General features: G+C 33.9%; 1 protein-coding gene across 1 annotated transcript; it reads right to left on the reverse strand.

Annotated features, from left to right (window-relative positions):
* Nucleotides 1-207: 207 nt before the first annotated feature.
* On the reverse strand, nucleotides 208-4,903 carry LOC134728201 (NXPE family member 2-like). The gene is made up of 4 exons (XM_063592754.1): nucleotides 4,875-4,903; nucleotides 3,718-4,386; nucleotides 2,227-2,276; nucleotides 208-983 (listed from the first exon to the last, which is right to left on the reverse strand). Exons 1-4 carry the CDS (start codon nucleotides 4,901-4,903, stop codon nucleotides 208-210), a joined length of 1,524 nt encoding a protein of 507 aa, XP_063448824.1.
* Nucleotides 4,904-12,506: the final 7,603 nt, after the last annotated feature.

A 12,506-nucleotide genomic window follows, 5' to 3' on the forward strand; every position in this document is an offset into this window, starting at 1 on the left:
TATTTTAACTTACTTGCTTAGAACTCTTCGCCATTGCATTTAAAGCAAAATAAGTAATCAATGTTTTGAGACAGGGAACCACTTCCGCTTGTCTGTCACCTGTTTTTGTCATTAAAAGATGCAAATAAGTGTAATAATGTAATAGATTTCGATATTTTTTATTTTAATTTTAATAGATATAGAAGGATAGTATAAAAGTTAAAAAATTTAACAAATATATGACAGTAATTCATGTATCATTTGATGTCTTAAACTATTCGAAGGATGCATTTCGTAGCTTTCTGAAGCAACTGTGATATCCCATTGGTTTAAATACACAATCTTATGTTTAATATTGTCAAAAATTTTGAATATAATTCTATCCTGTAAATATCTCACAAAGTCATATGGGACACCGTCAGTATATTGTAAGTTATGTGGGCCTTTGATGAATATCTTTGCGTCAGGCACACGGTCCAATAATTCAACTATAGACTCTTTAGCGTTCATTACATGTTCTTTATAAACTGACAATGGAACAAACCCTATATGAACATACCAATGCAGTACTACAATCGGATTTTTAGAACGTAGTTCGTTGAGGTGATATCTTGCAGGCTTAAAATAATTTATTGTCGCATTAGATGTATAAGCAAAAAATGGGAACTCGTGGGCAGCCCATGTAACAGTAATGTTGTCTCTTGTACTTTTACTGAAAGCTTTGATTGGATGATGAGGATGGAATGTCAGTTTTATTGAGTATGTCAGATTCAAAATCTCAGCAATTGTCATAAGCCAGTGTCGCACTGTGGAATCTCCAACCATGTATATCTCCCTGTTCTTAAGACAGGATACATATCTGTTGTAACTTGGTTCAACATTGTTTTGGCATAAGAGATTATGCCATGTTTCATTATAAATATATCCAACTGGGGACGAAATGTTCCATGTGACTGAAGGATTTATTTGTCTACACAAGTACTCTGGGTGATCTATGAATTTATCTGCAATAAAGTTATATATATATTATATATATATTTAACAAGCTGAAAAAGATAAATACCCAGACATAGAAACCCAATGAATGACAAGAGGTTAACACCACGAAACATTGAAATAATGAAGCAGAGTAAATATAGTTTCGAATCACAAATCTTCACGGGAATGACAATACCACTCATAATCTTACGTACGCTTACAAAGAATATGGTACCGAGGCAAACAGAAACAACCTCTCTTTATTCTTATTTGTCTTGACCAGAAATCCTTTTAATTTTCTGATAAAGAATACCGTATTTGAAGAGAAGAATAAGTAAACACGTATAAAAAAAAATGATGAGAGTGATAATTACAAAATTCTAAATACAAACGGACGATTTGAATTAAGTTTACTATTACACACAACTCAAGTATCCCTTTAAGACTAAGGTATATATAATTATTTAAAACTGACATATTATGGGGTTGGTATGAACATAACCAATTGATTTTGAAACGATCTGCGACTGGTTACCTTTTTCTGTAGTTGGACATGCTTGTACCAAGTCAGATAAGAGCAAGCTAAAGAAGTAAAATCAAGTTTTCAATCGGTACAATATTTTTTTGAGGGTCGGGGGATTATCTGCTTAACATTTTCTCTAGACAACAAAATAGTAAACTTTCCTCTCAAATTACTACATTTATATGTAAGATTTTATTAATCTTGGATGCTTTTACTTTACCGAGAACCAGGATTTACACCCACAGAAAAGGTGACCTTTTAAAAAATTATATAATCAAAACTCGGTAATTAATTGATAGTCTATTCGATTGTTTTATAACTTATGCAGATGGAACATGCATGGATGAAAACGAATCAATTGATTTTGGGACAATTGATCAAAGATGGTTCCAGCTTTCTATTTGTGAACTTACCGTGTTTGCTTTGGTCTTAACGGTTTGTATCCTACTTAAGAAAAGTGATTGTCACTTTATTTACTTTTTTTACTCCAGAAATGCAGTAGACAATAAACAGTTGGGGAGTTAAATACACATCATAAAGCGAAGAGACGGACATGAAAACTTAACAATAGAGCAATGAAAATCTTACACAACCATGTTGTTTTCAAAATTTTGCTTAAAAAACTTAACTTAACTTAAAAGCCATTTATTTTACAGATTAATTGATCAAATAATGCTCAAATTAAGTACTGGGTTGAGTAATTTGTAAGAAACCAATTTCTGTGCATGAGATACTTTAATACTTACCACCATGTACTTCAACTTTAATTTCCTTTATAATTTTATTACTGGTAGAACTGAAAGTATGAAAACAACATTTTGGGTTTTATGCTTGAAAAGAAACCCGTATATAAATGTATATGTCAAAGCGTCACCAATTGCAAATCTTAAAAGACTTCATTATGTCATATTCATATTGTCAATCAAATCAAACACATTATGTATCTCTTAAATATATTTAATATCAAGGAAACAAGAAATGCCTAGCTATAAATGAACGAGATCAAGTTAAATTGAAGATTGTTTTTGCATTTGCATTACTCGCAATACATGCAAACAATTGTTTCCTGTTCCTGTTCATAATGCATTATGTATGTCCTTTTAAATGTCAAATTCTCCCCACAGTAATATTTTCTGATATTCGACACCTTGAACTGACGTCACAAATATTGAAATCAGATTTGAGAGACAATACAAAGGTTAACAATTTATTTGAACTATTAAATTAACCAAGCTTCTGACACTAAAATATATATCAGTGCACATGCAACTTATTTAGTGTAAAACTATTATAACCAGTTTGAAAAAAGCATTATAATTATGCATAACCACAATTTAAACATCGACAGGGTATACATGTACGTGTTCTTATAATTGTAAAAATACCTTACTTAAGAGCATGAAGAATAAAATGTTTCTTTTTTAAAATTTCTTGGGGTGTACAAGCGTTGACTGAAGTTCATTCTAAAAATGTAGGCACAGTCAATGCGTTTACAACTATATGAAATTACTTATAGAAGCAGTCATAACACAAAATTACATTGGTTTGATATGAACATGAAAATATGTATAATTTGTGAATTTCCCTTTGTTTCAATAATTCTTCACAATTCTTAACCAAATGTCCGAACCAACTGTTTGTTTCTTTAATACATTACGTTATTTGTGATTCAGAAATCCCCTACTTATTAATTAGCCAATTAAACATAGTTTAAATTTATGAGAATCTAAAAATATGGTTGTATTATTACCTTAGCTGTATTTGGCAAAACTTTTATGGCTTTTTGGTCCTCAATGCTCTTCAACTTTGTACTATATTTAGCCTTTTAAACTTTTTTTATTCGAGAGTCACTTGTTAGTCTTTTATATATGAAACGTATGTCCGGCGTTAATATGAAATTTTGATTCTGGTATTTATGATGAGTTTAATATATGGGAAATTATCAGCAAAAGCAAAACAAGGAAAATATAAGCAATGTGAGTTACTTTAAGAAACACAATGATTCTAATAAAACTTATTTTTATTATTGTTGGCTAAATTGCTGTCTCCTTGACTCATCAAATAGAATACCGTTACGAAGGTCTTACGTGGATGCTAATGATAACTATCTCAACCTTGAACAGTAAGGGTTTTTAAACTAATTATTTTTCATCAACAAGCAGCAATCGCTTCAAAAATTTCTATGCAACGACAAGAAGATCAATCATGTAACGAAATAGGTATCTCAAATGTATTACCTTATGAAGTTCCTCTGTGTTGTTGTAAATGTAGACCTGTTCGTATCTCCAATTATGGAATACCAGTCTGAACAATAAAACCCAGGTGTATCTGGTAATGAACAAAACCATCTCATTCCATAATTCTTTGATGTAAAGTCACAGATGCCGTGTTTTGTCCGTGTGTGAATCCCACATGGACCTTTACCAGTTTCTCCACGTGCATTCTTAAACACTCCTTTCATAGTCCTCAACATTCCATTCTTGTATATGTAGTTTACAAATAGTCCAATTGATTCTTTTGGAAATGACAATGAAATTTTGATGTTCGGATATCCGCACCATAATGCTTTTATCACTCCGATATACGTACCATTACCATGATCTACTATATACCCCGCTGAACCTGCGCCTTTCCCTTTCTCAGACATCCAAACTTTTAGAAAGTCACCACTTTCAGTTACAACGTCACCATTTTTATTATGGAGGATTATTCTAAGTGTTATAATATCACCAGTAGTAAACGTAGCTGATTTATTGTTGATTATTTCCACTGTAGATTTCGGCAAATAAGCAAGAGATTTTCCGAAATCTAGGCTTTTATACTTTATGTATTTTTCATAATACTTGAAATCAGTAGCTGTAAACGTGTCGACGTCTTTTTTGTATCCAGGGCACAAAATCTGCCATCTACAATAATCAACCGATATATAAATATATACAGTGAGAGTAGCAATACATTTACTTATTTCAAAGATCAAAGTTTTCTTTTGTCTGACCTCTTCTCTCACTTTTGAATTAATTAGCAATTTTTTTCGAGATTCTACTTGTCTACCCTTTTGTATCCAAAATCTGAAGCAATAGGTTATCCATCCGACAATAAATCCATGATGAAAGGATCATCGGTTTGGATGTACATATTCGTGAGCCATGTCCGGTTGCAAAATGAAAAAAATCCCTTATTTCGATGACTTACATTGTTGAACGTTAGGAGTGTACCGGTGTTCAAAAGACATAAGTCTTTTGAGAGAATAACAAATCCGGGCATCACATTAGAACTGAGAGAAACACATAAAAGAAAATACAAAGGAACAACAGGAACAACAGGAACAACAGGAACACTGATTTCTTAACAAATAAATGCTACCATACATAAAAACGAGTTATTTGAAACCAACTGTCGTATTCCTGACTTGGTACAGGCCATTTTAGTAAAAATGGTTGGTGGAACCTGTTTAAATGGCTAGCCACACCTCCTGCTTTAAGACAATGTTAAAAAGTATCGTTTAAATTACTAGACTTCGTGACACCTTCTCTTCGGGCTCGAATACGACAAAAACTGATTGACGGATCTGTACGGGGCTAGTTGCGTATAATATTTTGCCCTTATCAAACAAACTCTTGGCTGACATGAATTGTCATTAATATGGTTATATTTATAAATTCACTGTTAAAAAAATTGTAATTTTTTTGAAATACTAAGGCTTTTCTACCTCAGGCATAGATTACCTGAGCAGTATTTAGAAAAAACTTTTAGGAAGTTTGGTCCTCAATGCTTTTCAACTTCGTACTTTATTTGGCCTTTTTATATTTCTTCATTCGAGCGTCACTGATGAATCTTTTGTAGACGAAACGCTCGTCTGGCGTGAACTAAATTTAGTCCTGGTATCTATGATGAGTGTATTTACAACCACTGGGTCGATGCCACTGCTGGTGGAGATTTATTTCCCCGAGGGTATCACAAGCCCAGTAGTCAGCACTTTTTGTGCTGACATGAATTGTCATTGATATGGTTATATTTATCAATTTACTGTTAACAAATTTTCAATTTTTTGAAATACTAAGACTTTTCTACCTCAGGCATAGATTGCCTTAGCTGTATTTGAAATAACTTTTAGGAATTTTGGTCCTCAATCCTCTTCAAAATCGTCCTTTATTTTGCCTTTTTATATTTTTTTATTCGAGCGTTACTGATGAGTCTTTTGTAGACGAAACGCGCGTCTGGCGTATATTAAATTTAGTCCTGGTATCTATGATGAGTGTACTTCCAGTGGTTGTCGGCATCCCCTTGATCACTTGACTTATCAAAAGCTAGCTACTGCATTTACCATTACTTCGTATGCGTCCTCAATATCCATAAAATTGTTTCTCCTAATCAATAAAAAGGTGTGAATTTGTAAAAAAAACAAACCACAAAATCCACTCCGTTTTATTTGTAATATACAAAACTTGGAGATGTGGAGGTAAGTAATTATAGCCAACGGTAATGCTTCAAAAAATTGAAAACGGCCTAAATAATAACAAAACAAATTTGCAAAAAAAAACCCAAATATGATAGACATGAATCAATGACAACCACTGAAAAATCACCTGACTTAGGGCATGCACGTACAGAATGATGTGGCGGAGTTATATTTCAGTTTGTGGATTTTTATTACCGCTCCTAACCTAGGACAGTGGTTCCACAGTTAAACATAAGAGCAAACTATGAAAATCAGTTGACAAAGGGTTCGATACAAGGCAGAAATGATCCTATGAGAATTCAGATCAGACGTGGCACATTTCTATTATACATCCCACAACAAAGAGAATACTAAATATAAATCTGAGAGTACTTTCATATACATGTAGTGACAGCTAGTCCAAAGCCAACGACAAATTGTTACATATCGGAATTTTTTTTTCGGCTGATTTGTATCATTCAGACTGGTTTAACTTGAAAACGAGTTCACGGACCAATCTTTTTGTAAATGACATTAGGTTTGAAAACATTATTCAATATTAATTGCATCAATTTTTACGAAAAAGCCAATGATTATTATTTTTCAATTATATATGTATACAGCAACAAATATCCTTTTTATTTCCAAAATCATTTATTTCAAAAGAAATGTCATTGAAAAGTGTGTATATCCTTTGAAAAATAAAGTAATATGTACCAAAACTCGAAATTTCTAGCAAAATTAACGTCTAAAATTTTGACCCATTTAACTCTAACGATCAGCACTGGAAGGTATATCTTTTTATTATATATTTGAATTGACTAGGTAAACTAAAAGCTTGTATGAAAATTCTATCAAAAAGAAAATCGCCGGAAGATCAACACTGTATCGGATGCCCTTAATAGTCCAAGTAACACATGACCTTGTGTAATGTCAAAATATAGGCATAGCCAGATTGTAGAACGGTTACCGTGAATGTGCATATATGTAAACCAAATTGGATGGAAAGTTGTCTCATTGGCACTCACACCACATATTCCTATATCTAGGTACAAATTGAAGGCTATTTAGAATGGTTCATGTGGTATTAATTTACTGATACCAAAATCATAATACTGATCATTAGTAAAGGAACAGTTCGGTTGGATGCAATATTAATTTCGAAAAAGTTTTTTGGGGAAGATTTCGAAAAATACATGTATTAGTATTTGAATATATATATATATTAACAATTTTTTTTTTCTGTGACGTATTAAATTTATATTAACATCTTGTGATCAGTTTTATTTGGCAATCGTCAATGGCAGTCAGCAGGGTTAAAGAACATCAGTTGTTCGACCTGTTAGTCAAATGCGTTTTGTTTAAATATACTTTTTCACGCTTTTGGTCTTTTGGAAAATGTTGTTTGTGCTGTTTTTAGACCCTTTTACAACGAAATTTGTTTGACATGCACACGTATAAAAATTGCGGTTTTTATCCAACGCAGTCATAGGTTTGAACGTAGTTTTCAATTTAGACTCGTTTATATTTTTTGTTTGGGCATGTATCATATTTTCCCTCCGGTTTATATGATCCGTTCATCCTATATATTGACTCTTAAAATTCAAGAGTTAATCTAAAAATGAGGGTACTTTCTCTAAAAAATGAGGGTACTTTTTATATGGCCTTCCAAATACCGTTTCGATCCCTAACATCACTGAAGAGACATTTATTGTCGAAATCCGGATATGGTGTACTAAAGAAATATTGACACCGAATGTTTGTGGCACAACATCCTGTCCACAAGTTAACAATTTTTTTTTTCTGTGACGTATTAAATTTATATTAACATCTTGTGATCAGTTTTATTTGGCAATCGTCAATGGCAGTCAGCAGGGTTAAAGAACATCAGTTGTTCGACCTGTTAGTCAAATGCGTTTTGTTTAAATATACTTTTTCACGCTTTTGGTCTTTTGGAAAATGTTGTTTGTGCTGTTTTTAGACCCTTTTACAACGAAATTTGTTTGACATGCACACGTATAAAAATTGCGGTTTTTATCCAACGCAGTCATAGGTTTGAACGTAGTTTTCAATTTAGACTCGTTTATATTTTTTGTTTGGGCATGTATCATATTTTCCCTCCGGTTTATATGATCCGTTCATCCTATATATTGACTCTTAAAATTCAAGAGTTAATCTAAAAATGAGGGTACTTTCTCTAAAAAATGAGGGTACTTTTTATATGGCCTTCCAAATACCGTTTCGATCCCTAACATCACTGAAGAGACATTTATTGTCGAAATCCGGATATGGTGTACTAAAGAAATATTGACACCGAATGTTTGTGGCACAACATCCTGTCCACAAGTTAACAATTTTTTTTTTCTGTGACGTATTAAATTTATATTAACATCTTGTGATCAGTTTTATTTGGCAATCGTCAATGGCAGTCAGCAGGGTTAAAGAACATCAGTTGTTCGACCTGTTAGTCAAATGCGTTTTGTTTAAATATACTTTTTCACGCTTTTGGTCTTTTGGAAAATGTTGTTTGTGCTGTTTTTAGACCCTTTTACAACGAAATTTGTTTGACATGCACACGTATAAAAATTGCGGTTTTTATCCAACGCAGTCATAGGTTTGAACGTAGTTTTCAATTTAGACTCGTATATATATATATATGTGGTCTAGCGGGACGGCTGCAGTGCAGGCGATTTGGTGTCACGATATCACAGTAGCATGGGTTCGAATCCCGGCGAGGGAAGAACCAAAAATTTGCGAAAGCAAATTTACAGATCTAACATTGTTGGGTTGATGTTTAGACGAGTTGTATATACATTATGTACACAGCCATGTATCACCATCATTGATGGCGATCCGATGGACACATCTGTTGTAGGGTTGTCACTGACTCAGACGTACTTATGAATATAATTATTTTCTGTGACTGTATCTTACATTAATTTGTAGGATCCTTTACTATAGATAATTTAGCTGATCTGTAACAATAACATCTTCATGCCTAATATATCATGTACTGTAGTACGCCGCTAGATTAAAACTGACGTGGAAAGGTAACATATGGCCACCGAAAGCTCTTTTTTGAGAGCCCAGGTGGTCGTGTGGTCTAGCGGGACGGCTGCAGTGCAGGCGATTTGGTGTCACGATATCACAGTAGCATGGGTTCGAATCCCGGCGAGGGAAGAACCAAAAATTTGCGAAAGCAAATTTACAGATCTAACATTGTTGGGTTGATGTTTAGACGAGTTGTATATACATTATGTACACAGCCATGTATCACCATCATTGATGGCGATCCGATGGACACATCTGTTGTAGGGTTGTCACTGACTCAGACGTACTTATGAATATAATTATTTTCTGTGACTGTATCTTACATTAATTTGTAGGATCCTTTACTATAGATAATTTAGCTGATCTGTAACAATAACATCTTCATGCCTAATATATCATGTACTGTAGTACGCCGCTAGATTAAAACTGACGTGGAAAGGTAACATATGGCCACCGAAAGCTCTTTTTTGAGAGCCCAGGTGGTCGTGTGGTCTAGCGGGACGGCTGCAGTGCAGGCGATTTGGTGTCACGATATCACAGTAGCATGGGTTCGAATCCCGGCGAGGGAAGAACCAAAAATTTGCGAAAGCAAATTTACAGATCTAACATTGTTGGGTTGATGTTTAGACGAGTTGTATATACATTATGTACACAGCCATGTATCACCATCATTGATGGCGATCCGATGGACACATCTGTTGTAGGGTTGTCACTGACTCAGACGTACTTATGAATATAATTATTTTCTGTGACTGTATCTTACATTAATTTGTAGGATCCTTTACTATAGATAATTTAGCTGATCTGTAACAATAACATCTTCATGCCTAATATATCATGTACTGTAGTACGCCGCTAGATTAAAACTGACGTGGAAAGGTAACATATGGCCACCGAAAGCTCTTTTTTGAGAGCCCAGGTGGTCGTGTGGTCTAGCGGGACGGCTGCAGTGCAGGCGATTTGGTGTCACGATATCACAGTAGCATGGGTTCGAATCCCGGCGAGGGAAGAACCAAAAATTTGCGAAAGCAAATTTACAGATCTAACATTGTTGGGTTGATGTTTAGACGAGTTGTATATATATATATATATATATATAGCATTGCATATGTAGCTACATATATTCCTATGATAATAATTGGCTAGTCGTCGCAAACTAGCAACAAAGGGAACATGACGGGGAAAATGAATACATTTTAGAGTTCAACAATTATTTTACGTACCCGAACAATTTTGTCGTTGTAAGGTGAAGTATTAGGACAGCAAAAATCAATGACCAAAACACAAGTTTCTTATTTAATTTAAATGTCCTACTGAACCTGCAAAATATTGTTTTCATCTTCATTAACTTTATTTGATCAGAGACGATTTGAAATCGAAAATGACAGTTTCGATTCAAAATGATGTTCTCCAAAAGGGGCATTAAACCAAACCCTCCTCAAGTTACAAGTTACTTTGTCTGGAAAAAAATACAAGTCATTTTGGTTCAATCTGAAAACAAGTTTGACCCCCCCCCCCCAAAAAAAAAAAAATAATAATCCGAGGCCCACACACCCGAAAATTAAATGGTTGCTGCCCTAACTATTCAAAATATATGTATACAATGATGACGGGTCATAGCAAGGTATATATTTGACCCAAAATATAGATCTGGGTCTAAACCAATTATCAGAGAAAATAGAATTGACAATAAAATCAACGGTACCAATTTTTTTGCACCAGATGCGCATTTCGACAATACATGTCTCTTCAGTGATGCTCGTGGCCAAAATATTTGAAATCCAAAGCATATATAAAAGATGAAGAGCTATAATCCAAAAGGTCCAAAAAGTATAGCCAAATATATATAGACAATATAAGCACTTCACGCCATTTTTCAGAATTTAAAGATATATTACATGATTACCTCAGACTTACACTCGCAAAGTATGCATATATAATCAATCCTTCTGACCTCATAAATTGTGTTAGAGAGTCTAAATTACGACTTTATACGATGAAAATTAAGTAAAATTGATTTTCTCGCTTTCGCAGTGACCGGCTCTAGAGAGAAAATCAATCTCGTTGAGATAACCGACGATAATACATTGTATATAATTGTTTCTTATTTTATTCCAAAATCGTGAATTTGTCGTCTGTTTATTTATCCTTCTACATAAGAAAGTCATCACGAATACAGTGAAAAAAGCATTAGATTTTTATGATTCGCAAATTACATACACAGTTTACTATATCTTCCAAGTTAGTTCTAGGTAATATAGCTATTATATCATTGACACCGCGGATATTTATAGTAAATGTAAAATAGCAGACACACTTTGCTCATAGTATAAAAAACCGCGAAAATAATTGTCCTGTATCAGAGTACTTATGCCAAAAATAATGTGTAATGTTGAAAACGGAAGTGTTGTCCGTACTTAAAAGTCTTTCCGATGAACAAAACAATATTCGGACGCTCTTATTTTCATTTTTCTCCCAACGTTATCCAAATTGAATACATTTTAATAATAATCGTACAGCGTACATTACACATGCGACTATGTATGGTACCTATAGAACAAATAGACATGATTATTAATTTATTGTGGAAGGAAGAGAAGCGACTCTCAAAATGAGGTCTTCTCATTTAATAGTAAAGATTCTGCCGATCTATAACTTTAAAACAACGCTGCTTATTGTGGAAAAAAGTGTATTAGATACACAATTGCATTCAACGGTACGTTATGGCTGAAAATGTATGTGTTTTTCTTCGATAAAATCATCCTTACCAGACGTACAGCTAGAGTGACATCCTGTATTGTGTTTTTAGAAATCAATTTCTTTCTCTTTTTTTTTGGTATAAATTAAATCAAATTATTGGATATTAAATATTCATCATATACCGGCTTTTTTCCAATTTCAGATGTTTTACATAAGAGAAAAAACTGGATCAAAGACGGCATATGAGACCTATTACATCAAGATTAAAGCATGGAGCCTTGTGAAGGATTATTCTGACAATTATCTTTACTTCGTACGTGCACTACGCAAAAAACAATTGAGACATATTACGAACGACTAGGTATTCTCTCTGCAAACGATTCGTATTGAAAGGGAAGCAACCTCTCACGAACGACAAATTATGCACTATGAATACGGTTTAGCTACCGGTATACAGTTTGAATTAACATGGAAATACTCGCTAACGCACGCCAAAGTATGCTCCCTATATAAAGTATGCATTGGCCGGGAAACAGCCTCTTACGAACGACAAAATATGCTCCCTGCATAAGGTTTGTATTGACAGGGAAACAGCCTCTTACGACCGACAAAATATGCTCCCTGCATACGGTTTGCATTGACAGGGAAACAGCCTCTTATGAACGACAAGATATGCTCCCTGCATACGGTTTGTATTGACAGGGAAACAGCCTCTTACGAACGACAAAATATGCTCCCTGCATACGGTTTGCATTGACAGGGAAACAGCCTCTTACGAACGACAAAATATACTCCCTACATACGGTTTGCATTGACAGATAAACACTCTCGCAAGAA

Source organism: Mytilus trossulus, chromosome 1 (assembly GCF_036588685.1).
Source record: "Mytilus trossulus isolate FHL-02 chromosome 1, PNRI_Mtr1.1.1.hap1, whole genome shotgun sequence".
Lineage (NCBI taxonomy): Eukaryota > Metazoa > Mollusca > Bivalvia > Mytilida > Mytilidae > Mytilus > Mytilus trossulus.